Source organism: Lagopus muta, chromosome 3 (assembly GCF_023343835.1).
Source record: "Lagopus muta isolate bLagMut1 chromosome 3, bLagMut1 primary, whole genome shotgun sequence".
In the NCBI taxonomy this organism is placed as follows: domain Eukaryota; kingdom Metazoa; phylum Chordata; class Aves; order Galliformes; family Phasianidae; genus Lagopus; species Lagopus muta.
Window position 1 is genome coordinate 33,760,773 of NC_064435.1, and position 26,056 is coordinate 33,786,828.

Consider the following 26,056-nt stretch of genomic DNA (forward strand, 5'->3'; position numbering starts at 1 on the left):
ATTTCTAAATCAAAACTGGAAATAAAAAAATAGGCATTACCATACTATAGATCTTGTTATTACAGGTGATTGGGATGATAATTAATTAACCAGACTCACAGAGTAATCTAGGAAAGCTGTAACAGTAGGGATACCACTTTGTATTCTTATTATTCACATACAAAAAGAGTTGCCATTACCAAGGGCTCACAACAATGGGTCTACTTTGCCTTTGTGAAGCCCCATCTGGAGCACTGTGTCCAGGCCTAAGGCCCCCAGCACAAGAAATACGTGGAGCTGTTTGAGCGAGATCAAGAGGAGGGACATGAACATGATAAGAGGGCTGGAGCACCTCTCCTGTGAAGACAGGCTGAGGAAGCTGGGCTTGTTCAGTCTGGAGAAGGCTGTGGGGAGACCTCACTGAGGTCTTCTAATACTTAAAAGGAGCTTATAAGCTGGAGGAACAATCAACTTTTTATGTGGGTAAATAGTAATAGGACAAAGGGGAACTGTTTTAAACTAAAAGAGGGGAGATTTAGATTAGATGTCAGTGGGAAATTTTTCACTGACAAGGTGAAAAGGTTCTGGAACAGGTTGCTCAAAGAAACTGGATGCCCCATCTCAGGAGGTATCCAAGGCCAGATTGGATGGAGCCCTAAGCAACCTGATCTAGTGCCTGATTTAGTGGGTAGCAACCCTCCCCATAGCAAAGACTTGGAACTAGGTGATCTTTGAGGTCCTTTCCAAACCAAGCCATTCTATGGTTCTGTGATTCTATGAATTTATATTTGCATTTCCATAGCCTCATATACAACAATAAATGTATACCATACCCACAGAAGTACATTACTGATTTATTCATAACCACATCCTTAGATTTGAAAAACTACTAAAGAAACTTGAAAGAAAACTTATATAGCCATTTAAAAATATATGTATTTCCTTTCGTCTTTAAAATAGTTAGTAGTGCTCCTTCACACACAATGTTAGGGAATGGCTTGCTGAGGCGCCATGGAGGCTGGGATCTGAATTATTCATCTGATAGCAGGAGCAAAATGCTGAAGAAAGACGTTGTTGAAAACTCCTCTAGTCTAGAAAAAAGATGTATTCCCATAGAAAAATTACTAGCAAAAATGGATCACACTTCAACAAATGCAGCACTACAAGCTTCCCATCACATGAATGCAAACAATAGCCTGGAACATTTGATATCTTCCACAGTTTCCAGCCACAATTTGCAACCACAAGAGGTGCTTTCTTTTTTCCCTTCACTGCTATCTGACATTTTTCCCGCAGCTGTCACAAGTTGAAAAATATCATGTTTTACTAGGAGTACGTATCCTCACTTAACTATAGCATTGAGAATGTGTTTCAATATAACAAAAGTCAGAGCCCTTTCGCTTTCAGGAAGAGATTTGTCACTCTCCAAGAACCTCCTGAAAGTGATGGATGTTTATTTCATTATGTGTCACTGCAGGGCTGTCTCACGCTTCTGTACAAATGGTTTGAAGCAACCTAGGAATTACCTATCGATTAATATTCCCTGCAGTAACAAACATGTGCCATTTGTTTTCTCAGTGCTGCAGTGGATACACTGCAGCCTGTTTTAACCTGTTAGAATATTCACCTTATGAGCAAGCTATGAATTCTTAGCTCCAGCTCCTGGATTTACCCATGAATAAAAAATATTAAAACAAAACAAAACAACCCTCTTAAAATTGTTCAAGCACATTTACAGTGACTATCTCTTACAGTTTAGTGGACAGATCAAGATCCTTTGCATAACAAATACACTGGGTATTCTGAATTATGCTTCACTTACTTGTATAAGAGTATCTCGCCTAGGACTCCATTAAGGGAAAGAAATAAATGTTTTCTCTGTACCTGTCTTTGTGTTAGATAATCCAGCACCTCAGGCCATGCATTTGGTAAGAGACTTGAAAGCTTATTCACTCAGGTGCTTGCGGAGCATCCACAGCTTCTCTCCTGTTCTATGTTCATATGTGCTGGATCCATGCTGGATCCTGATCCATCACACACTGATTATCTGCATCTGGTAGATGAGAACAGAATGGAAGCAGACACAAATTACCGTACTACAACTGAGGAAGCAATGAGCCACTGTGATTAAAGGAGCACTGCTACGCTGCTCCTAGCTACCGACCCATCCACCCAGTACACAAAGTCTCATGTACAGCAGTGCTGAGCCATCTGTTTTACAGTTCAAATACTGAAGATAATTCATATGTGAAGCATCAGTTTAAACAATGCTTCATGCTGGCACTGCTGCCCAAAAATGCAAGTCTGACCTCTTCTTCCTCTTCTTGTTCCTGTATTCGTGTAATCCCCTCCCTTGAGTCAACAAGCCTCTGTGAGACTGCTTGATGAAGCAGAGTATGGAATATATCTGTATTTTTAAAAGCTCTGTTTTTTGTCTGGTTAGTTTCAACCTAATTAAATCGTGAACATAATTCAACATATAATTCGCAACATGACAATGCAAATGCTTATGCTGACCAAGAAAGCAGAAACATACAGGTAGGAGCAGGAAGAACGATTGCATCTTTTAGCAGGAGCTCTGTCTTATCTTGCTAAAAGCAAACAGAGCCCAGCTTTTCATGTGCTGTTTCAAAGCTTATCAAGATGATTTAACAACTCAGTGCCACCAGGAGCAGTAGTCCAGCCCCCTCACCATCTCTGACCACATTTACTCCCTCTCTTTGTTGTGTAAGAGTTACTGAATGTGCATATAAAACTGAACAGTTCACCGATCTCATTTAAAACTGCATTTTCTTGTAAGGCTGATTTCCAGCTGGAGCAGTGAGCTGAACTGACTCACTGCAGAGCTGCACAAGTGCATCAGCACAATAAGGGGTGAAAGGGCTCCCTTTGGGAGGCTGTAACATTCATAGATCAGCTTGTTCCAAGCATGAAACTGCACTTTTAGTACCATTTTTCAATGCCGGTCTGAAGTAAAAGCTTAAATTCTAGTTCTTCAGCATTTTCAAACAAGCACTACACTGGAGTTGCTGTACATAGTTACCAAAAGCAGTAGTTACAAGCTCCATGTCAGACAAAAAATTCTCCACAGTTTTTAACTAAACAAATACCTAATACTGATAACATTTTAAATACATGAAACATTATAAATAGCTTTGAAAATACTCTGAATAGCTTCTGAATAAAAAAGTAATGAGTAATTTTTTAAATGTTGCTCAAATACATTTTTTCTCTTGTGCTGTTGTTTAATCATAAAGGCTCCAACAAAGCAGTGATGCAATTGTGCTGCATCACATGCTTACCAACACGCCTCTTATGAGGTAATAAAATGTAAATGGAAACATAGTATTTCATACAGGTTGCTCCAGAAGCAAAGACAAGTATCGCTCCTTTTTTAGTATCTTTCAGTACTTTACCAGACAAAAATTTGGGATCTACAGCTACAATGATTCCAGTCCCTGGACCAGCCACTGACTGATGCTAATTACAAGCAAAGGAGAAGTCTGCATGCTGAAACCAAAACAGCATCTATGTGAAACCATCACATCTAACAACCATTTTGCAAGGCACCTGTGACTGTAAGATACCATCTTTAGTTTAGTTAGGAACCCATGTAAGATAGAAATATTCTAAACCTTCAGCCTTTCTTTCCTGTGTGTTTTCTAATTCTCCTTTCAACAGAGATATAACCCTAGATTTTTAATGTATCAGCAAATCAGCGGAACATATGTCCTTTATGGCCTGTAGTCTCCAGCACTAAAACAAATTGACCTCACAATGCTTTTTCAAAGTCCATAGAAGTCTTTATATCAAACATTATTCTAATACGTGGCTTCCCTGGTAAATAAAGCTGGCATGACTAATGACTTTATCCAAAGTACTCGGCGCCTGTACACAAAATGACAACCATTCCTATCATGGCCCTCAATGAGGGCACTGGACTGTCTTTCCATCGCCAATACTTACATCATTATTCCCCTGTGATTTCCACCATTATTGGTTCAGCTCTTGGACGGAAAGTGCTTGCCAACGTTCTCAACAGATGATTTACAGTAAGATCTTTGTGCATAATTTCAGGAGTAGTCCTTTGATTACATACTGGCTGTACACTATTGTGGGTTTTAGGCAGGGGTTGCCTTGTGATTAGCACTTGGATGCAGGATATCAGTGGTGCCAAGCTGTAAACTGAGTGAACTGAATGGCAGTTGTTTGACCTGAGAGCAGAAACTGAAGATTCAAACCACATTAAGAAATCAAAACAGAACAAGAAGTTCAATCTATTCATTGATATCTATTCATCTATTCAGTGTCTTTTTGACAGGCCTTTACTTCCAGTAGTGTGATATTCCAAGCAGCAATTCTATGTACCCAACTAAAATACTGATGCTGAACTGAAATACTCACATAAAATCATCCTGTGTACAAAATAAGAAAGTAGACATTAATATAAACAGAACAGATAGCTGCAGTCCTCAGTGCCCTCTTTAGATACAGATAGCCATTGTCTTCATGATAGTCTAATTGCAAGTCTATTTCTGCCAAATGAACCGTGAAAATCAATAGCAAACTCCATATGCTAAATAACACTTGCAAGCTTTGACTTTGCTATGGAAATGTGGACTCAGGTGGTTTGTGTAAAAACTACCAGCAAGTCTGTGAAAATTCTTACTCTTGCCACATGTTCATTAGCTATCAATTTTGAGAGTCTGAGGTCATTTCGACATCACAAGTTCTGAACAAAATGGAGATTTGACAAACATTTTCCCTTGTATAAATGATTTGGAGTAATTTCTGAGATGCCTAGTAGCCATGCTGCTATAGATGTAGTCTTCTCCATAGACCAACATAACCTGGAAACGGCCAATAAATCCCCCTGTGCATTTGTTGCAAAGATCAGTGCATTTGGGGATGTGATTTTGAATGATCCCACAGTGCTTCTATAAAGCTAAAATCTACATTCTTAGTATTTTGGTCAGGAACAGACAGCGAAGTTAGCTGTGGGGTTCCTTCCAGAGAGCATCCAATGCTCTTAGGCCCAACATGGCTTCCCCAGCCCAGCCACCTTCAGCTCTGCCCAAAAAGGCAGATCTGGGGATCCCATCTTTCCATTTCCAGATAGATTCTGAAGTACTGCTTTTTCTTTAAGGTCAAGAAAGAATTATAATTACGACCTAGCTATTGTCAGTGCCAGATTCTACTTTTAAATACCAGTTTTATTAGAAATTTTAGTAGAAACTACTGTTTTATTAGAAATAACCCTAGTTTTTGCACACAGGAGTTGATGTTGTTGGTCAGGATCAGATGGAGATTTTCTTGGCCCCAAACCAAAGAGGAGGACATTACCCCTTCACATCACAAGAGGGGAAAACGCCAAAATGCAAGCGAACAAAAATATAATTTTTGAAAAATTTATAACAGTTTAACAGGGCACGAAAATATAGAAGTCACTGCGCTAGAAAAGCAAAGGCGATATGGAGGGGCAGCACGAAAGCACCCACGCGAAGCACAGACGAAGGCGAGACATCCCAAGAGCCCACGGCACCACGGCCGCCCCTCGAGAAGGAGGGCGGGGAAGCCCGGCACGGCCGCCCCGTGCTGCCCTCTGCGCTCGGCCGCTCCTCCCTGAGGGACGGCTGGGGGCTTCCCCACAGCGAAACCGAGGAGGGGACGGCCCCTCCCCTACATCTGATCGTCGTTCCGCCGGGGCAGGTGGCACTTCCCGGAGAGCCTTCCTCCCCTCTCTGCGCCGGTGGCCCGGAAGGGAAGCACCACCCCTCCTCCTCAGCCAGCTCCCAGGTGGCAGCGGCCATCTCCACCCGTCCCTTCCTCCCTCCCCACCGCCTCCCCCGGCTCCGCTCCACCTGTAGCGCGTCCACAGGGCGGGCAGAAGCAGAGCGTCCCCCTCCACCCGCCCGCCCTCGGCCCCCACTGCCGCCGCTTCCTCCCGCTCGGCTGCCGTGCGGCCGCGGCTCTGACGTCGCTTCCTTCCAACATGGCGAGGGCAGGTTGTCGCTGCAGCCGCTGCCGCCGCCGCTGCCGTCGCTGCTGATGGAGGCGGGCGCGGGCCGGGGGCGGCGCGGGGATTGAGCGCGCACCGCGACGGGGCGGGGGTGACGGAGCGGCCAGAGAGGAGCGGGCTTCGTTCTCCCTCCGCCGCGGGGGTTGGCCGCTGCCCGGGCCCACCCGAGCCTCCCTCCCCTCCGAGCAGGCGTCGGGACGCCCCGGCCCTTCTTGCGAGCAGCCCTTCCTCGGCCCCGGCTTCTCGCGGTCCTCCGCCGGCGGGAGCGGCCGGCGCCCCGCTCCCTTTGCCCTCCCCAGCCCTGCCCTCCTCCGGCTCGATCGCGTCCATGTATGAAGGGAAGAAGACGAAAAACATGTTCTTGACCCGGGCCCTGGAGAAGATCCTGGCCGACAAGGAGGTGAAGAAGGCGCATCACTCCCAGCTGCGCAAAGCCTGCGAGGTGGCCCTCGGTGAGCCGCGGGCGGGGCCGGGCCGCCTGCCCCCTAATACCGGGGCTGCGGGGAGCGGGGCTGGGGGCGAAAGGCTGGGGGGAGCAGGCGTGGGGTTCGAGGGGATCCGCTTCTGGGGTGGGAGACCGAGGCCTGGCCGCGTCACCGCCCGCCTGTCAGCGGAGAGCCCCGGGGTGACGGCGGGGCTGCGGGCTGCGGCGGGCCCTTCTCTTCCTCCTCCTCCTGCTCGCAGGATGAATAGGCAGAGACGGGCGCCGGGCTGACCTGGAAGTAGACAGGGAGGGAGCAGGTGACACCGAGGGATGGTGGCGAGCGACAGACAATGACGGCAGGCCGCGGCTGGGCCTGCGGGGAGGAGGGATGGAGGTGTGCGAGGAGAGCTTAACCGCGTCCCTGCTGGGGGGGAGGCGGCTGTCGGGAAGGGGTCGGAGCGCCGCAGCGCCGTGCGCTGTTTGTGTGGGGTCTGCGCTGTGGCCGCACTCGGGTGGAAGCATCGTAAAAGCGCTGGCGCTGGGCTGTACAAAGCACACACATCCAGCAGCCGGAAAGCTGAAAGGGGAATTTGGGCCGGTGATGAGTGCAGGGGGAGGCAGGGTTCGAAGCTTCCTGGCAAAAAAAAAAAAAAAAACAAAAAAAAAACCGGCAAAAACACAGCATGTTTACTGAAACGCTTCTGGAGAGATGCCTGCCTCGTTGAAATAATGCGTAAATGGGTTATGTCCCTCCCATTTGTGTGTAATGGCTTCTGGGTTTGGGGATTATTATTTTATGAATTCTTGATTTTTATTTTTTTTTTTTGTGCAGTCATAATGTCTGTTCAAATTGATTTGCTTGAAGAGAAAATACTGAAACTCGCTTGTTTTAAAAAATGAAGTATTTTCAAGCTCTCTGTTCTGTTCATTTTTCTTTTAAAATATTTTTCATTTAAAAAAAAAAAAAAAAAAGAGTGCTGCTGCTTTCTGGCTTTGTCCATCAAATGCAGGGGGAGAAATGGCAGTAGTTCAGCTCTTTATTTCTTAATAATTCAAATATGTTGGAAAAAGTTCTTGTATCACTCATTTATTACCCTAATTTATTAATAATAGTCTTACAGCTTTGACAGATCCCTTTGGCTTTTCTACTGACCTTATACTGCATAATTAAGTTAGAGATAAAGCGGAGAAATATTCTGTTATTTAGCTGAGTTTGCATTCAGCCTGGATGTCATCTGTAGAATCAAATGCTGGTGCTCACCTTGAGTTTGTGCTGTGCTTTGTTTTCTCAGTAGGGAGATCTGCCTTAAGTGTCACCGGATCCCTCCCAGGCATGGTCCATTGTTGTGCACCTGACAAAGCAAAGCCTTGGGTTGTGCGGCCTGCCTCTTGTGCACTGATCTGTGCCAGGAGACCCCCAGCACACATCCCAGTGATTGCTGTGCTGCAGCCTCAGTGAAACCTCGTCTTGTTGGTCTGATTGCACTATTTGGGCCATAAATAAGAGCAACCATATCATGTGCGGGCATAAAAGACAGCAAAGCAGGGGTAAAGGAAATGTGTGTATTAGCTAATGTGCATAGAATGGTATCATCTACTTTAGAAAAGCCAGAAATGATGTTAATTACCATTCATATCAGAAAGTCAGTGATGTTATATTACGGCACAGTGAAATACATTTGGTGATTGTTTATGAATGTAGTATGTCTTTCTTTTTTTTTTTGTGCATCGTAGAGACCTAATTCCACAGTGGCAAAGTATAACTCCCAAATAGTAGTGCTCACATCTAACTATAAAAAGCTTCTCGGAGAAAAGTAAACCTCCTCCCTATTTTGCATGTAGGCTGGCTGGGATTAAGACTGGGCTGTGTTGCTCTAGCAGAATTGGAAGTCGAATGCATAAGTTTCGTTTTCCTTTGGAGGACCAGATAGTATCTGCTCTGAGAAGTACTTTCTGGCCAGACACTTCCTGGCCACCTTAAGCAAGGAGTAAATGTTTTTTTATTCCTGTGCAATTGTTTGATTACAGAGACCAGTAAAATGAATGATAAAAATTCAGTAAAACGGTGCTTTAGAGTTAAGGTGGATTTGAAGTTAACTGTGACAAACTCTAAAGTTTTTTCTTTTTTTTTTTTTTTTTTTTTTTCTCTCTCCCCTAAATGCTTCTTGTGTAAAAGGTAGCTCTTAAAAATCATAACAGTAATTACATATTTGCAAGCCAACATCATCTTTTGCAGCCTGAGTGTTTAATTGATTGGTCTTCCCTGAAAGTATCTTATGTAAAGAAAACTCCATTATTTGGGCTTTTTTTTCCAGCTGCATGAATGTAATAGTAAGTCGTTGTTTATTGTATCAAATATCATAACTACTAACAGTTGTTATTAATCCGAAAGTGTTTGTTGGTGGTTTTTTTTTGCTGGATATTTTGATGTAGTGACATAGGGAGGAAATTAAGCCTAGTAACTGACGTCCCATGTCTTTCTGTCCACCAGGTTTTGTCTAGGCTAATGCAGAATAGTCAGCTCCAGGTTTCATGTATTTATTGTGTAAGTTTGCTTTTTCTGAAAAACATTTTCTGTGTGTAAGAAACATTACATTTCCTTCACTAGTCACCTAATGAAATACGGGTAATTAGAAACTTTTTGTTGTGTGCATATAGCAGCTTACTTTCAAGCTGTGTAAGGAGCAAGTTTATCTTTAAAACTGTACATTTGCAAGGCATCAGGCATCTAGCTGGCAGGATTAGATTGAAAGGTCCCTGCACTGCTGGTTGTGCTGCTCTTTGTCTGTTACAGTCTAGGGAAGTTTACTGTAAACATACTGCATTGTGTGCAGTCCGTACAAGGTCTTGGGGAAAAAAGCTCTTCTCAGTTGGATATAAAAATTTTAATAGAAAGAACAAAAGCTGTCAGCGTGTTGTGTCAGAATCCAGGCTGAGTTTGTCAGCTTGGAAGGACCTAGCTGAGAAAACAAATTCCCTATATGTATAAAGAGCGCTTTTTTGTGCACGGACTGGGACCCAAGAAGTTCTCTTCAAATCTCCAAATTGCAAAAAATATGAAATGATAAAGATGTGTAACTAATGTGCACTTTAAAGAGAAGTGTGCATGTGCTGCTTGGAATTCTGAAAGTGTTAGCTGAAGAGGGCTGAAATGCAGTTCTAAAAGGTTCTTCAAATGCTCCCTGATTGTGCAGTCTTTCAGGCAAACATCCTGCTGATGTAGGATCCAGGATCCTTATGCAGCGTGGATGTAAAAGCTCTGTTCTGTTTGTGCTGACATTACAGGCATATGTGGGAGATTAGTAAGTACTGAACCTTAGTTTTTCTGAAGACGAGCAAAGTTGGGAATAGATCTCTAGCCTCAGGGGTGGGAAGATTGACCTTTGCCTGCACAGATTTCTGAATGGCCTGGGGCAGCCTCACCAGCATTTCTATCTGTCTCTCTTTACCCATCCTGCTATCATTTTCTAATGTCTTGTAGTACAGCCATGTTCTAATGGAGGTAAGCTCACTAGTTGCCAATACTGAAAGGCATGTACATGTTGCAAATGCTGCATGCATTGACAAACTTCAGTATGAACAGTTAAAAATGCCTTTTGAAGACAATTACTGTGTTCTGGATTCAGTTTGGCTGGAGGAGTGTTAGATAAGCAAAATTTCTGTTTATAGTTTGGATAATGCTCTTTTCGATAGACTGCTTTTGTCGTTTATCAAATCCAGTTGTTCGTTTTAGATGCAAACCCAGAATTTTCAGTGATCTTTTCGATGGAGATTGACATGGTATTGTACCATTGTCTGCTGTTTGCATGTGCTATAGGCATTGATTTTCACAATATACAAGCCGCCATTGTCCGTGCAAAGTTTATTTTCTGGTTGTAATTGTTCTTCTGAAACACACTGCAGAGTAAACAAGAGGGATGAATAGAGATTTTTTGCTATTGCAAATCAAGATATTTTAACAGAAAAAAAAATCTTCTGTCCTCTTGCTTGCTGTGCTTGGGCTTCAGCAGGTTTCTCTTTGTGGTTGAGTTCTTGTGCACTTTTGCAAAGGTTTCGAATGTAGCTTGGTATCAGTAGGGTTTGGTTGGCCACATGGGCTGCTTTTCAGGTTGCCTTCTCCATCTGAGGTGTAAAGTGCAGTTTATGTCAGATTTATGGGGCTCATTTAAGAGAAGCGGTGTATGGTGGGAGTTGTTGTTGTGAATATAATCAATTGTTGGCTGTGTAGAATGGCAGTGCTGACAAGCTTTAATCTCCCTTGAGAAATGGAATGGTTGGCAGGGTGCACATAAAAAAATATTTTTGTAGAAAACAAGGTAGATTGTATTTGAGTCGGAAAACTGTTGGTGAGAAGTAAGTATCAAATAATTGCTTTTTGTCTTAGAAAAAGAAGATAAAACAGGTGTTTTTTCAGGTGGAGCTCTGATTTCATTCTGAAATACATCATGAATGAAAGCCTTTTGATATTTTGAAAGTTCTAATATTGATTTTTGATCTATTTTTAAAACCTAGTCTTGGAGGACTTGTAATATAAGGCAGCTTTTAAGTGTATTTATTCTGCTTACTTCAGAACAGTGATTGGAATGATAAAGCTTAGAAAGAGAAACTGTCATATGACAACAATATGTGCATCTGTTTCTTACAATGAGATGCCTGTCCTGTTTTGTAGTTTCCTTCCTAGCTGATCTGTTTGCATATCCTTTTCTGGTGTGTTATTCCTGTAATGGTCAACTTTTTCTCCTTTCCTTTGGTTTTCGTCTGTATTTTTTCCCATCTCCTGTTAGCCTTATTACATTAGTTTGTTTTTTTTTTTCTTCAACGTGACAGCAGCGTCCATTCTTGTGGGTCTTTGTTGTACAAAATTGAAAAAAAAAAAAAAAGCCCTAACTTTGTTTGTTGACATCAGATGTACATTCAAGTCCTTTTCTGCAGGCTTTCAGTGAGTAGTTAGGGTTGAGATGGTATTTTGTTGGTTTGTTGTTAAACATGTCAGCCACGTGACAGTCCTACATGACAGCTAAGCAAGGTGATACCAGCCACTGTCTTTTTGGCTTTCTTTCCTGTTTTTGGGGGAACCCATGAAAATCACAAAGGCTCACAAAGGCCAAGGTGAAGAAGTCTTGTCTTTTTAGAGGGCAACCTGTCTGTCCACTGGTGTTGATTATTTTAAGTCTCTGGTGCTTTAAAGTAAAAGCAGGCTGCCAAGAGCCTGGTAAGCAAGAGCAGTGAGATTGTGCATGGATCTCTGCATGTCTAAGAAGGGCAGCCATAGATTGGTGATTGACTTTAAAATGGGAGAGAGTGTTTCACATTTCCAGCATCGAGCCGGGGATTTCCTGTATGTATTTTTGTCTGGGAAAGACTGCTGAGCATCACAGGGACACTTAACAGGATGTTCATCTCAGAAGGACGATGGAGCATCGGTGCTGAAATGATAGGAAGCACAACTGCAGGTGGAGAGGAGGAAAGAGAATTGAGGAAAAAGCTTTAATATGTTTGAAGAGACAAAATTGCACCGTGCGTATTTGCAAGCACAAAATATGTGTTCTGGCTGTGCTAGTCAGGCAGGTATGCACCATGAAGTGCTCTGTACATAACTGACAGCTGCTACCATGCCCTTTCCTGGAGTAAATAGAAGAAGAAACAGTAGGTTCTTGTTAGGCAAACCAAGCCTTAATATAAAGTATATCCAGAAACTCTTTAAACAACCAGGGAAGACAGAAAGCACTTCTGTGAGATTTTTATAGGTAGAGGATACTTGAACAGATGATAGCTGGTGTGCTTAGTTTCTGTGAAAAACACTTAGTACCAGAACTTAAATCTCACTGATACCAACAAACAGAATCCCTGGCATATGTGCTTTATGGATATCTTAATGAATGCAGGAGAGTGTCAAATGGAAGTAACTGTTTTGAGGACAAGGTAGATGATATTTGTTATGTCATGCTTCCCATTTTGAGCGCAAATGTGAAAGTGCTTTCTATAAATAGGCATCTTGAGTCCCTAGATTTTGAAATACCTGGCAGAACTCCCTTATTGATTTCTAGTAAGTCTTAGGGCACTGTGAAAATTCCAAAGGACTGGAAGAAATCACCTACTGTGCCAACACCGTTAAAAGGGTGAATAGGATGACCTCGGTAATTAGTACTGTAATGGCCAAATGTTAGTGCCAGCAAGGTAGAGGAGTAGCTGATACGTGATGAGTGAGAATGAAAATACCAGTTGGCAAGAATTTCAGGAAGATTTAACGTCTGTTCCCCCAACCCCCCCTAAAAGTACCCTCCACCAGCGTGAGTTTTGGTAAAACACAACACAGCCTGTGTTGTTCAGTTCTTAACTTTGGCAGTTGTTACTTCCAACAGTGTAAACTAATACTTAAAAATATATATGTGCATAAATATTGACAGATTATTTTGTTCTTTTCCCACTGTCGTGTTGCTTCTATCCAATCATCTTAGCTTCCAGCCCTTTTGGTGCTGGGGATTTTGCTTGTGTTTCTTTCTAGGCTTTTGAGTTTGGTTTTCTTTATACTATTGCTTTTGTTGTTGTTTTTGCATTCTTTGTAGTCAGTGCAGGCGCATTAGTAGGTAATGAGATTTTGGTTGGAAGCAAGAGATGTTAAGAGAGTTCCTGAGAAACATGAGCTCATAGAAAGATGTTGTAGTTGAGCAGCTTCGAAGCCTGGATTGGGAATGTGAGGGTTTTACTAACTCGGTACCTGGAACAGCTTTTATGGTAATGTTATTCCTGGTTTTTAGATGGATTTTATTATCTGAGACATGCTTGAAGAGGCGTACAAAGAAAAGCACAAAAGTCAAGATTCCTAGATCTGTTATTTCTATTTAGACATGGGAGGGAGAACAGTGTGCTGCTTTTATTAGCATTACACTTGTGTTTTGGTCTCTTCTTTCAAAAAATTTGTTTTAATTCGAGGAAAAATTGTTTCAGAGATTGTTTGCATCTGGATTTGCTTTTCAGGACTTTATAAAATATATTCCCACTGGATACTTCCTGTTACCGGTCCAAAAAAAAAAAAAGAAAGATTTTTGGAAATTAATAGAAAATTGGCACTTGATTTCACGGGCTTAAGTGAAGTTATGTTTTTAAGCGCTGTACTGAGAAATTCATGTATTTCATGTGTTGTAGAAGTGCTGTTTAACAGGAAGCATGCACTCATTCCTACCAAACAAATACTGTTTTGAGAGAGAGAGAATGTCACCTCCTCCATCTTCATCATCTGCCCACTGAACTTTGCCTCTTCAGGCACAACTTCCTGAACTGGGTGACCGTTGCTGCACGCCAGTGGAGTTTATTTTGTGAAGCGGGTTGCTTGTGGCTTTTTTCTAAGCTGCCATCAAATATACTCCTGCTAGCAAAGGATTCCAAAGCAGTTATGTATTTGGTTGCAATGTCTGATTAGATTTCCAAAATATTTTTTCTGCTCACTTTTAATGTATTTCATCCTCCTGTGACTTTATTATTATTTTTGGAGCTGGAACAAAGCACAGTTTTTCAACAGCTTCTCAGGTGGACCTGGAAAGAAAAAACCGTAAAGCGGATAAACACTTTACCAAAGCAACGGCCAGTAGCCCCGTCTAATTAGATAATTTCATGTGACTGCTTGTTTCATTGGCCCAGATTCTGACTTCTGCAAGTATACTGTTCTTGTGTTATTTAATTTTTCAGCTAAACAGAGCTCATTCTAATTGCATTACATAAGTCGGGTTGGTTGTGGTTTTTTGTGATACGTGCCTTACATATTGCATTTGTGTCTCCTATCCTGGCTTTTGATTGTGGAATTACATACACACCTAAACAACTCAATTTTACCCAAACCAAGAGATTCTCCTGCTGGGACACCTCTGCTGTAATTTCTGTGAGCTTTCCTTTCCCCTCCAGTTGACAATTTCTGTCTGGGATGCATTACTTTTGTTACCCCCAACTTTTCTTGTGCCCCATGCATCATATATGTTATCCATTATGAGATTGCATGGTTATTGATGTTAGGCTGCTTAATCAGGTTGTGTTCAAGTGTCTGTAGTCTACTGCCCCTAGATCTTTTTTCATGTTGTGATTTTCTTGGGTCAGAAAAAACATTAAGGTGTTCTTAAGAGACTTGAAAATGCTACATATTTTCATTCAAATATAGTTTATTCAATCCCTATTTTGCCTCTGTTTTTAAATGCAGAGGAAAATGAATACAAAAAACGTTCCATTGATGATACAAATCCTGCATTCATTGTCTGTAGCACTTCATGTTTTGATAATTTTAACAGGTTTGGGAATGTTATTTGTTCATTTCACATACCAACAGAAGTATGATTAGGTGTATAAATAGTTCATGTGCAGAGATTTTGAGCGGGGCTGGGCACAGAGGTGTGTTAGCGCTTCATGCTTTCATTTGGTGTGAGTGTGGGAATCTTGAGTGTCAATTTCACAGCAGTTAGTTGTCAGGGATGTCTGAATGACCAGCACGCTTCTGTATCACAGTGCTGCTTTGCAGTTAGGGAGCAACTGGAGGGAACAAATATATGTACTTTGGAAATCATGGTGAAAGTATTGGGCTCTACTACTAGGATGTTAAATAGCATTTTAGTCTACAGGGCTCAGCTGTACAGATATTGTTGAGATACACTCACGGATTTTTCAACCCGTTCTGTAAATTTAATACAAATCAGTACTTACTGTAAGTAGTGTGTCTGTCGCTGGTTTGATTTCTTTGATAGCTTCAAATCACATGAATTCTAAAACTGCTACAGATTTAAACTGGTGATGCCATGACAAAGTAGTACTTGTAATGCGGTTAATAAATTGTGTGTAAAAGTCTCGACAGTACTGTTGCGTGAACCAAGAGCATAGCACCTTATAAAAAGCCATAGTGTTCCTGGAGCTCAGGAAAGCTAGAAAATCCAGAGTCTTAGCCTAGCTTGCTTCATTTAGCTAATGGACAGTGACATCAGCAAGAGTGTGTATTGCATCCTGTACAGTATATAGGAAAGGGGATAGGAATTAATTAACCTCTGTTTCATTATTCTGAATTGGAAACAGAGCTTTATAACAGCAATAAGTAAAACTGCCAGAGAAGGGCAGCTGCATTTGCGTAGCATTTTGAAAGCTGGATGAAGACTGCCTAAATGTCTGAGAAATGCAGTTAACATTTTCTTTACCTGCAGTGAAATGAGACTCATAGATTTTTTTTTTTTTTTTCCATTTGTAATTTAAGCCATGACACTGTTTTGTGTAACTGTGCTCATGTTGTGCATATAAGTAGATGTAGAATACTTAGACATTTGGCAATAAGGAGAAATAGTTTTCGCCTTTGAGGTTGTCTCTCTTCTTTGTTGTGAATGGAGGGAAAATGGTTAGTGGTTTGAAGGAGCCTTAGCTTTGTATCTGAGAAGCAGAAAGGAAGAGGAGATAAATTTGACCTGCCCTACCTGAGTCTTCATGTTGTATTTTCAAGCTCAAGTCAAAAATCTGTGTTTGGGTTCCTAATGCTCTTCTGTAAGGAAGGAGAAATGGCATTTGGACCATTTGATCCTTCATCCACCGGCTTTCACCTGAAAGCAGAAGCTGCAGTCTGTCTGCTTGGTTGCTCTGCAGTCCTTCCGGTATTGAACTTCAGGCAGGTAACATGGCATTGAGGCTTCCTGCCTCTACCCCTGGGGTTTTTTTTTTATGCTTTTGTGCAGGATTCCACTTGAATAACAATCCCTTCAAAGCAAAAACCTTCCCCCTGTGTGGGTCAAGGTGAAATATCCTCACAGTGAAATGAAGGACTTTAATTTGTGTATGAAAGAGCAAGAAAAGTGTAATTTTAAGGCTTTAAAAAACAAGTTAGGGGCTATTAGCAGTGTACATCTGTCTGTGTGTGTATAACTATATGCATATATATTTTTAAAGAAAGGGGGAAAAAAGCTATGAATAGCCCAGATTATATGTAACCTAGTAGGTGCCTCTGTGATGATCAGCATTAGCTGCTGGTGGAAGATGGCTGCAAATAGATTGCCTAGAAATAACCAGTTGTGTGCCGGCTTCTGAAATGCAAAGAAACTTCTACTGATAGGTAATTTATTTGTGTAACAGGGAAGGTTGTTTTGAAAGGTCTGTTGTGGTTCATAGTAGTTTGTTTTATCCTATGTCCAATGATGCTCTTAAAGTTCAGTAAAAAGTGCAAGTAATTACAAACAAATTACATGGAAAAAAAAATCACCTGTGCTAGTCAATGTGAGTACATTTTTTCATAACAGATTTTATGAAATCGTGGTTTCAATTAATACTGAATTGAACACTTTGATAGTTATGTTCTTCACAGCTTTAGTAAGCATGGGTAGAAGTATGGCCGTGTGACATAGTGTGCAGTGTGGATGGACCTAACAGTACTGAGTGGTGCTGACCATTCTTAAGTATCTTCCACTTGTCTTCTAATTTTAACCTGAGAAAAGAAGGAAAAGTTGTCATAGGAGTAGTTGTCTTAACTTAAGCAGCCTTTCAAACATACTTCCTTCTAAGTTAGATAAAATGAGGTAATGGGTAAAGGTTTTATTGTATTAATCATCTAATGGATATGTGCATTTGCTGGTGACACTGGAGCTTTTGTAATACTGAGATAATCGTATTTTGATTTATTGTGTTCATCCATGTTAGTCTGAGCTGCTGTCTGTATCAGAATCTAGTGAAGAAATCAGGTCGTTAACAATAGCGTGATCACTTTGAAAGCTTCAGTTGAAAGATCACACATCAGAACTTCTGATTTAAAGCTTGAACTTCTGTTTACAAATAGGAGTTTTTGCTCAAGGTGAAAATTACAAAGCTGGCATGGTTGTAGCTTTTTTGGGGCATTCTAAAGACATAAAGATCAACCAAAGTCCATACTTCTTCATTATTCTGTAGATATTTTTTTCTCTCTTAAGTGTAGTTTGACAGAGTTTATAGGTAATCATTAAACTGTGGCTATCTTGTATCTTGAAAATATGCCGTCACCATTTTTGTAGCGTTCGGAGCTACAGCAGGGGGAAGTGTCATAATGCTTTTCAAGCAGATTTTTATCAGTAGCATAAGTCAGATATGAACTTTCACATGACCTTTAAAGTTTTAGTGCTTGAAATGAATAGAAGTCTAGCAGTGTCATTTGTTTTGCTTCTTGATTTTACTTGTAGACCATTTCTGAAATATGCTAGCGAGCCACTTAATGGGCACTACATATATTTTAACCATTTCTTAGGGTATAATGGAACTTCTAAGGATCTTGGAGGTAAATTTGAAATAAAGCTTGGGAATGCTGGGATAATTCACGCTACTGGTTACTTAACAGTGAAATCTCATGTAGGCATTCCATGTTTTATATTGAATGACTGCCCTGTAGTCAGGTAGTTGATAGCTACGTATCTAATTTCGTCAGTTTCAACTCTGGATTATTATTATTTTTTTTAACAAAACAAAAGGTTCAAAATAAACCTGTCAAGATAAACACCAACTTTGAGATAACTCTGCTCATGTGCCTGGCTTAGAATAACCAACATTATATGCCAGGATTTGTTTTATTCTATGAATCATTTCAGTATGCTTATCACATCTAATTAGTAAGTTGTGTGCTTGCATTCATGAATGTAACAGCAGAGATGTCACTGCTTTTTGTATCAGAGAATCATAGAATGGCTTGGGTTGGAAGGGACCCCAAGGATCATGAAGCATGCCTGGTGCATGCAGGGCCACCAACCTCCCCATTTAATACTAGGCCAGGCTGCCCAGGGCTCCATCCAACCTGGTCTTGAACACCTCCAGGGACAGGGCATCTACAACCTCTCTGGGCAGCCTGTTCAGCACCTCACCACTCTTTCTGTAAAGAACTTCTCTGATATCCAACCTTAATCTTTTCTCCCTCAACTTAAAAGCATTTCACCTTATCCTGGCATTATCTACCCTTGTGAAGAGTTGGCTCCCCAACTGTTCATAGGGTCCCTTTAGGTGCTGAAGGGCTGCAGTGAGATCACCCTGCAGCCTTCTCTTCTCCACGCTGAACAAGGTCAGCTCCCTCAGGCTGTCTTTGTATCTTGGCTAATATGTGAGACTTATTATTGAGCATCCTCAGTGTATGTAGCAGTAGTTTGTACTAGCTGGTTTTTAAAATTATGGAGTAAGAGTGGATCATCACTGGTATGATGGCATGAGTAGGAAGATTTTCCCAGTTTGAAGTTTAAATCAGAACTGTCATTAACTCATTGGAATTATAGTTCTAGAGAGTCTCTAATCTTGAATGTTTAATAAACTGTATAACATTAGCACTTTATTGATCCCTAACAAAGGAAAGGGAAGTAGTAGATGTTAGCATCAATCTACTTTATGTTTTTAAAGAAAAATGTGGTAGGGGATTAAGGGAGTGGGAAATCTTGAGAACGTTGGACTGTCACATCTGAATTGTAGCATAACACAAAACTGGTGGAGAACAGAATGGATGTGTGCACTGTAGTGAGGAAGCAGCAGCACAGACTTGGCAGGTGCATATCTGTAAGGCAGTCAGTGACATGTAGGTAAGTGTATGGAAACCCAGTTTTACACTGCTTTTCAATTCCAGTGAACCTCAACCTGGTTGGTTGTTAGAGGTATTGAGTTATTCTGTTCCGCAGCAGGTATTAAAATTTTATAAAGGCATATTCTGTTTCAGGGTGGATTATGAGGTGATGAAGATTGACAAGAATAAATATATGATAGTGCAAAATCAACCTGTTGAAACCTGTAGTTGTGTTACACTCGTTCACTCACAGAAAAATTTGCAGTTGTTGTTCCATGCAAACTAATCAGTATGAGAAGCAGGAGAGAGGAAGTGGAGGAGAGAAGTGGTCTCAGTTGTGTGTGTGTGTGGTGTGTGTGCCACCAGAGGCTCTCGTGAGACTTTCATCCATCAGTGGAAACAGAATTGAAGTTGCTGTGAGTGATTCCCTGGAAATATTGATTCCTTTGTCAAAAAGACAAATTGGAAAACAGAAAGAAGAAAATGAAATTGTTAAATTGCCTTATAAAGATTCCACATATTCCACCTAATGGTTTTGCTCTTTGCTGTCTCCCAAAGAGACAGTGCAGTGACAAAATACTCACAGGAGGTCAGCAAGGGTGGCCGAAGTTATTCTTCTAAAAGAGATCAAGTTGAGTATTCCTCTTGCTTCTTGGTTGTGAAAAGGAAGTAGATGTGAAGGAGGTCTATAAGGTTGTACGTGAAGGGAGAACTACTACTTGTAATTTCTTGTTGTGCAGGTACAGCAAACCTGTAAAGAACAGCTTAATTAAAGTGAAATGAAAAATACTATTTCCTACAGCTTTTAATTACACTGATCCTTAAAGTTTAAGTACCTTCAGTAATTACATGAAACTTTTGTAAGAGTTGTCAAACGTGAAGGAACAGTCCTGGTGCTTGAGGGCATAAGCAACAGGCGGGTTGGTGCTGGTAAGAGGGGACAGTTTTGGAGATTTTGCCTTGCTTTTGTAGTTCGCTTAGACACAATAATTGCAGCAAAATGTAAGTTAGAGCCAAGTGGGGGGATAATCACCTCCCTCTCCCTGCTGGCCACTCCTTTTAATGCAGCCCAGTTTTCCTAGTCCTCAATTACATGAACTTCCTCTAAAAAGCTGAGATATGGTTGCTCTGGTTGTGTTTCCTGTTTTGGACCCTGTGGTTTGCTTATGCATTTCCTCAGACATTCATTGGCTGGAAAGTTTAATTGGTTGACTTTTGTGTCTCTCATTTGAAGTTTATTTTCATTGAGTTCCATCACTTCTGCAGTCTAGTGAAATGGTTTTGAGCTGGCTAGTGCAGAAGTTCAGAATATTACTAAACTGTCTTTGAATTCTTTTTTTGATGTTTAATTTTACATGTTAAAAAGCATGCTTAGCCATATCTACATTTTCTTTCCTTTAAATGGACTCATGCCACTGCATGAAAGTCCCTGTCTGAGGACATGCAATTGTAATGAAAAGGCTGGTTTTCTGGGAATGACGTTATGAACTGAAGGTACAAATTTTGGAATTAAACTTTGCATGTTGGTATAAAAAGTTGTGCTGTATGTGATGTAGGAAGAACAGAATGCTTGTATAACACGAGGGGAGCTGAACTGATGCAAAATGTGTTACAGCTTAATTTTCTAAGTAATGTTTTGTTAGGCCTTGAAACCTTTTGTTTGTAAATAAGCCAGCTATTTAGCTGGAGTGGTCATAATTTTTTTTCTTTAAGTTTCTGCTGATACTTGTGCTGAGGAAAAAATGAGAAACTGAATTTGTTACTGTCAGATCACTTGTCATTTGTTCTGCTGTTTCTATGTAATTGATCCTGTTACGGGAGCATAAGCTTTTGAAACAAGACTCGGTTGAAAAGCAAGGTGCTTAGGCTAGGAGTCTTCATGTGCACTGGGTCAGTATGGCACTGGCAGTCCCACTTGGCTCTTGGCTGGCTTTGCAGAAAGGTTCAGCAAACCCACCCCACACTGCTGCTCAGCCTTCCCAGCTTTCTGTGGCAGCTTTCCTGTACAAAGGTTTGAGCAACCAGTGTGTGTGAAAACGCACAGATGGCAATGCTGCAGTATGAAACTGAATCCTACCTTGAATCAGGTACTTCACGAGGTGCTTCTGTTGAATGTATGTGATGCTTTTTCTGTTTTCAATATGGTCAAAAATACTAATATTGATTAAATCTTGAGAGTTACTCAGAATCGTTTCTGTTTAGCCTTTTGTTTATCTCACTCTTCGACTGCAAGGGAACGCTGAGGTGAGCTTCTTGTGTACCGAATACTTGAAATGAGTGAGTTGAGTCAGACATGCTGATTGAAGGGAACTGAGAAGGCTGCTGGTGGAAGCAGGGCCACAGACCAGCTGGAGGCCTCTCTAGCAGCAGGCCACCACTTCTCTGGGCAGCCTAGTGCAAAAGGGATTACACTGGTAGCAGCACGACAAATTGTGCACAAATCTCTCCCTTAGAGGGATGTATTTGGTGGAAGAATCCAGCAGCTGTATTACAAAGGGGTAAGGTAATTTCTTACTATCAGGTCTTTGTTGTTTTTTCTTTTAATTGGGCTGCCCACTTTTGCCTACTTTGACCTTAAAGGTCAGACTAAAGATGCCCTTTGGAAAGGAACTTATTGTGTCCTTTCAGACAAGGGATGGATTCACGAGATTCTGATTTGTATATATTTAATTTCAGAAATGCTTTTCCAAGCAGAGAGAAATGATTGGATTGAAAATGCTTTCCCAATTTCAAATGTAATTTACCTTCTGCTGTGAAATTTGTTTCTGCTTCTCTCATCTTTGTATTTTGGCAGAAACTCATGTTTTTCCAAGCAGAGTATGAGGATTGGGTTTGACACACTTCTGTGAGTTTTTGATCTTAGAAATGAGGGAAGCTAACCTACTGTATTAATAGGAGGGAAAAAAAGCCCAACTTGACATGAAGAGGAACAGTTTGTGTTACCACATTGTTTCGTTCTGTATAAGATACTGTACTACATTTCTTTTAGCTTTCACCAGAAATATACACAATCAGTTCTTTTATCTGCCTGCCTGTATTTATGAGTTTGTTTTAACTTTCAAAAGAAAAAAAGGTTCTACACTATTTTTTAGTAGATAAGGCACACTCTTCATAAAAAGCTTATCAGGATGCCTGATAAACAGTGGACGAGGCTAGAGATAAATCAGTTTTCCAGTTACAGTTTCACTCCTGGTTTATCTCCTGAGTCAAACTATTAGGTAAATGTTCATAGTGTGTCCTGAATTAAAATTTCCTCCTCAAGCTGATGTAGGAAGCAAAAAATCACAGATTAAATATGGAGCTGTGTATGTGTATATGTGTGTGTATATATACACACACACTCAGTTTTGGAGTTCATAGCTTGAATTTTCTTCTTCCTGCTGTTTACCCAAAATAGCCATATTATTATTCAGTCTACAAAGTGAAAAACACAAAGACTTAGATCCAAATTTGTTTCTTAAAAAATGCAGCAGTAATAGCAAGGGCTTTTCATAGAATCACTTGAGTTGGAAAGGACCTTTAAAGGTCATCTAGTCCTGCTCCCCTGCAGTGAACAGGGACACCTACAGCTTGGTCATGTGCTTGGAGCCCCATCCAGCCTGACCTTGAGTGTCTCCAGGGACAGGCATCCTTTTGACTTCTCTCAACTTCAGAGGATAACGTATTGAGCTACTGTGGCATATTGAGAGTTGTTGATTCACCTTCTCTAGAACTAGGCAAACATGTTTTACAGCCTATAACAACAGAGACCCGATTTCCTGGTGGATTGGAGGAAACATAAACCACACACTCTCTGTAGGCCTTTTCATACAGGTGGCCCATGCTAGAATTTTGCTGTCCGAAAGAAAATACTCACTTGGATGAATTGCTGAAAAAATAGAGAATAGGTCTGGATATTTTGGGTCATATCTCTTTGATAAATATGCTGAGAAAGTGCTATGTACCATTGGTTGAATCAGTAGGAAGTATTGGGAAAATGTTCCTATTAACTTGTATGAACTGCTCTGGAGAAACGTGAACGGGTTATGTAGTACTGTGAACCATTAAATTTTATCATTCCTTAAGGCTTCCTCTTTATTTTTTTCCTTTCCTCTTTTCTTAAGTTTGAAATGTAATTCAGTGAGTAAATTCTTAAGTCTTTCTTGTGGAGTAGCAGATATTCCCATGAACTTAATGTGCATTGTGTGCTTTATGATGTTGTGTTGCATGACAGAGAGAATCTGACTATAAAGTCTGTCATAAATCTCATTTATTTAAAGACGTAATTATTGATTTATAATTACTATTTTCTTTTTCCTTGTTGTGGGTTAGTCAGATGGTACTTATGTTTCTTGGGATGAGTATTTGAAAAGTCAAATCAATTAGGTATTAAGGCAGAAAAGCTGCTGGTTTGTCTCATAAGATTTGCAGTAGTTTTCACAGTCCGGCATGCTGTTACCAGGTAAGAGAGAGACACTAACAGAATTCTTGTATACTGATCAGAATACCGTATGCTACTGCATTCAGTAAAATGATATTTTCTGTAAATTACATTTCCAATCTAAATAGCTGTAGTATATCCTTTCATGAGACTTTTCTAGGTGATCGGTTTTAATTGAGTTGTTTCTCTACGGAGTTTTGTTCTCCTCAGTTCTTTAGTAAAGTAATAAATGGCCTCCTTCAGAATGTGTTTACTCCTTAAATTTAATTTTCTGTTCTTTCAGTGATCTAGTCTGTTACAATTAACATCCCATATTTCCCCAGCAACAGCAGTTAATTGTGGCTAAAGCAGTTCTTTTTCTGTATGTTACCCTCAGCCACAAGGTAAAACCAGATGAAAGAATTGATTCATGCTTTAAAAATCAAGAAAAATTTAAACTTTCAATTAAAAGCTTTCAACTTATAGTTTTTAAAATCCAGTGTAATTGTGTTATGTTTCAACTGGTAAGGTCCCTGTGCAGACATGCACAGACATTGCTCTGTCGTAATACAGGTGATGTTGTGAAGAAGAAGGTTGCATGTTACACAAAGCAGCAGGAAGGTTTGTGCCTTTCGACTCACTGAACAACATTCTTCAGTTTTTCATTCTGAGAAGGGTTTCTTTGTCCTTAGTAGTGTTTGATTTACTGGTCTGCATAGCATGCATATGCTGCTTAATTTAACAAAACAAAACAGAACAAAAAAGATCAAAATGCCTGCGGGAACTTTGTAGTTTTCAAAACTGTGTTGCCAGCTTCTTTTTTCTTAAAAAAAAAAAAAAAAAAAATTAAAATAGCTGTTGCCGTGTGCTTAGAATAGAAGCCTCTGGAATTGGGAATTACACACTTCCAAGAATTTTAACGTGGGCTGTAAGGGGGGAAAAAAAGGGTTTAGAAAACAATCCACGCATTGGGAACATGAAGAGGAAGATCCAGCTGCAGACTCTTTGTCTTTTCTATTGAAGAAACATTGTTGGCCTTCTTAAACTTAGTTCATTACAAAAAGTACTGATGCTGATGAAAGAAAATGGGTGAATTTCATATCATCTTGCAGTGTATTTATTCCAGTGAACTGCAGTGGGCAGTTCTGTTCTAGCTTTTGCTTCCTGAAATGTGTGATGTGCATGAGGCCTGGCAGATAGTGTCTGTGTTGTTTTACAGTGAGATGAAATAGCTCACTCATCCCAGTGAAGTCTTGAATTATCAAGCTGCTTAAACTTTGTGCCTTGGCAATGATTGTGTATGGAGTGTGCAGCTAGGCATGAAGAAGCATGTGGAATAGAACAAGAGGAGCCGCCTTTTCTAGTGGTTGCTCTCTATTGGATTGGGCAAAGCATTTTGGGAAACTGTACCTCTCATAGAATCATAGAATCACGAGGTTGGAAACGACCTATAAGATCATCCAGTCCAACCGTCTCCTCATCACCATTGCCACCATTAGCACTAAACCATATCACGCAGCACGTCGTCCAGACGCCTCTTGAACACTGCCAGGGACGGCAACTCCACCACCTCCCTGGGCAGCCATTCCAGTGCCTGAACACTCTCTGAGAGAAAAAGTTCTTCCTTATGTCCAACCTAAACCTCCTCTGATACAACTTCTGGCCATTACCCCGTGTCCTGCTCGTTGCCTGGGAGAAGAGGCCAAATTCCTCCTCACCACAACCTCCCTTCAGGAGGTTGTAGAGTGCAATGAGGTCTCCCCTGAGCCTCTTCTCCACACTGAACAATCCCAGCTCCCTCAGCCACTCCTCATAAGACTTGTGCTCCAGACCCCTCACCAGTTTTGTTGCCCTTCTCTGGACACGCTCCAGGACCTCATCATCTTTCCTGTAGTGAGGAGCCCAAAACTGAACACAGTACTCGAGGTGCGGCCTCACCAGTGCTGAGTAGAGGGGGATGATCACCTCCCTGCTCCTGCTGGCCACACCATTTCTAATGCAGGCCAGGATGCCGTTGGCCCTCTTGGCCACTTGGGCACACTGTCGGCTCATGTTCAGCCAAGCATCAACCAACACCCTCAGGTCCTTCTCTTCTTCACACTCATCCAGCCGCTCATCCCCAAGCCTGTAACGCTGCATGGGGTTGTTGTGCCCAAAGTGCAGGACCCGGCACCTGGCCTTGTTGAACCTCACCCCATTCATCTCAGCCCAGTGATCCAACCTGTCTAAATCCCTCTGAAGGGCCGCCCTACCCTCAGGCAGATCGACACCACCTCCCAGCTTGGTGTCTTCTGCAAACTTGCTGAGGGTGCACTCAATCCCCTCATCTAGGTCATCAATAAAGATACTAAACAAGATGGGCTCCAGTACTGACCCCTGGGGGACACCACTTGAAACGGGTCGCCAGCTGGACTTCACTCCATTCACCACGACCCGCTGGGAACTGTAGCCAGTTCCTTACCCAAAGAAGTGTATATCTGTTCAGACCACGGGCAGCCAGTTTCCCCAGAAGAAGCCTGTGAGGGACCGTGTCAAAGGCTTTGCTGAAGTCTAGGCAGACTACATCAACAGCCCTTCCCTCATCTATCAGACTGGTCACCCAGCATAGGAGGAGATGAGGTTGGTCAAACACGACCTGCCTTTCATGAACCCGTGCTGGCTGGGCCTGATCCCCTGGACACCACACACATGCTGTGCAATTTCATCCAAGATGATTTGCTCCAT

General features: G+C 41.4%; 1 protein-coding gene across 1 annotated transcript in view; it reads left to right on the top strand.

Moving 5' to 3' along the window:
* Window positions 1-6,113: 6,113 nt before the first annotated feature.
* The window catches only part of ARFGEF1 (ADP ribosylation factor guanine nucleotide exchange factor 1), an 84,049-nt gene continuing 64,106 nt past the window's right edge, over window positions 6,114-26,056 (top strand). Inside the window, exon 1 of the mRNA XM_048940428.1 lies at window positions 6,114-6,450. Coding sequence (XP_048796385.1) covers window positions 6,327-6,450 — 124 coding nt within the window. The 5' untranslated portion in view covers window positions 6,114-6,326. The remainder of the gene's footprint in view (window positions 6,451-26,056) is intronic.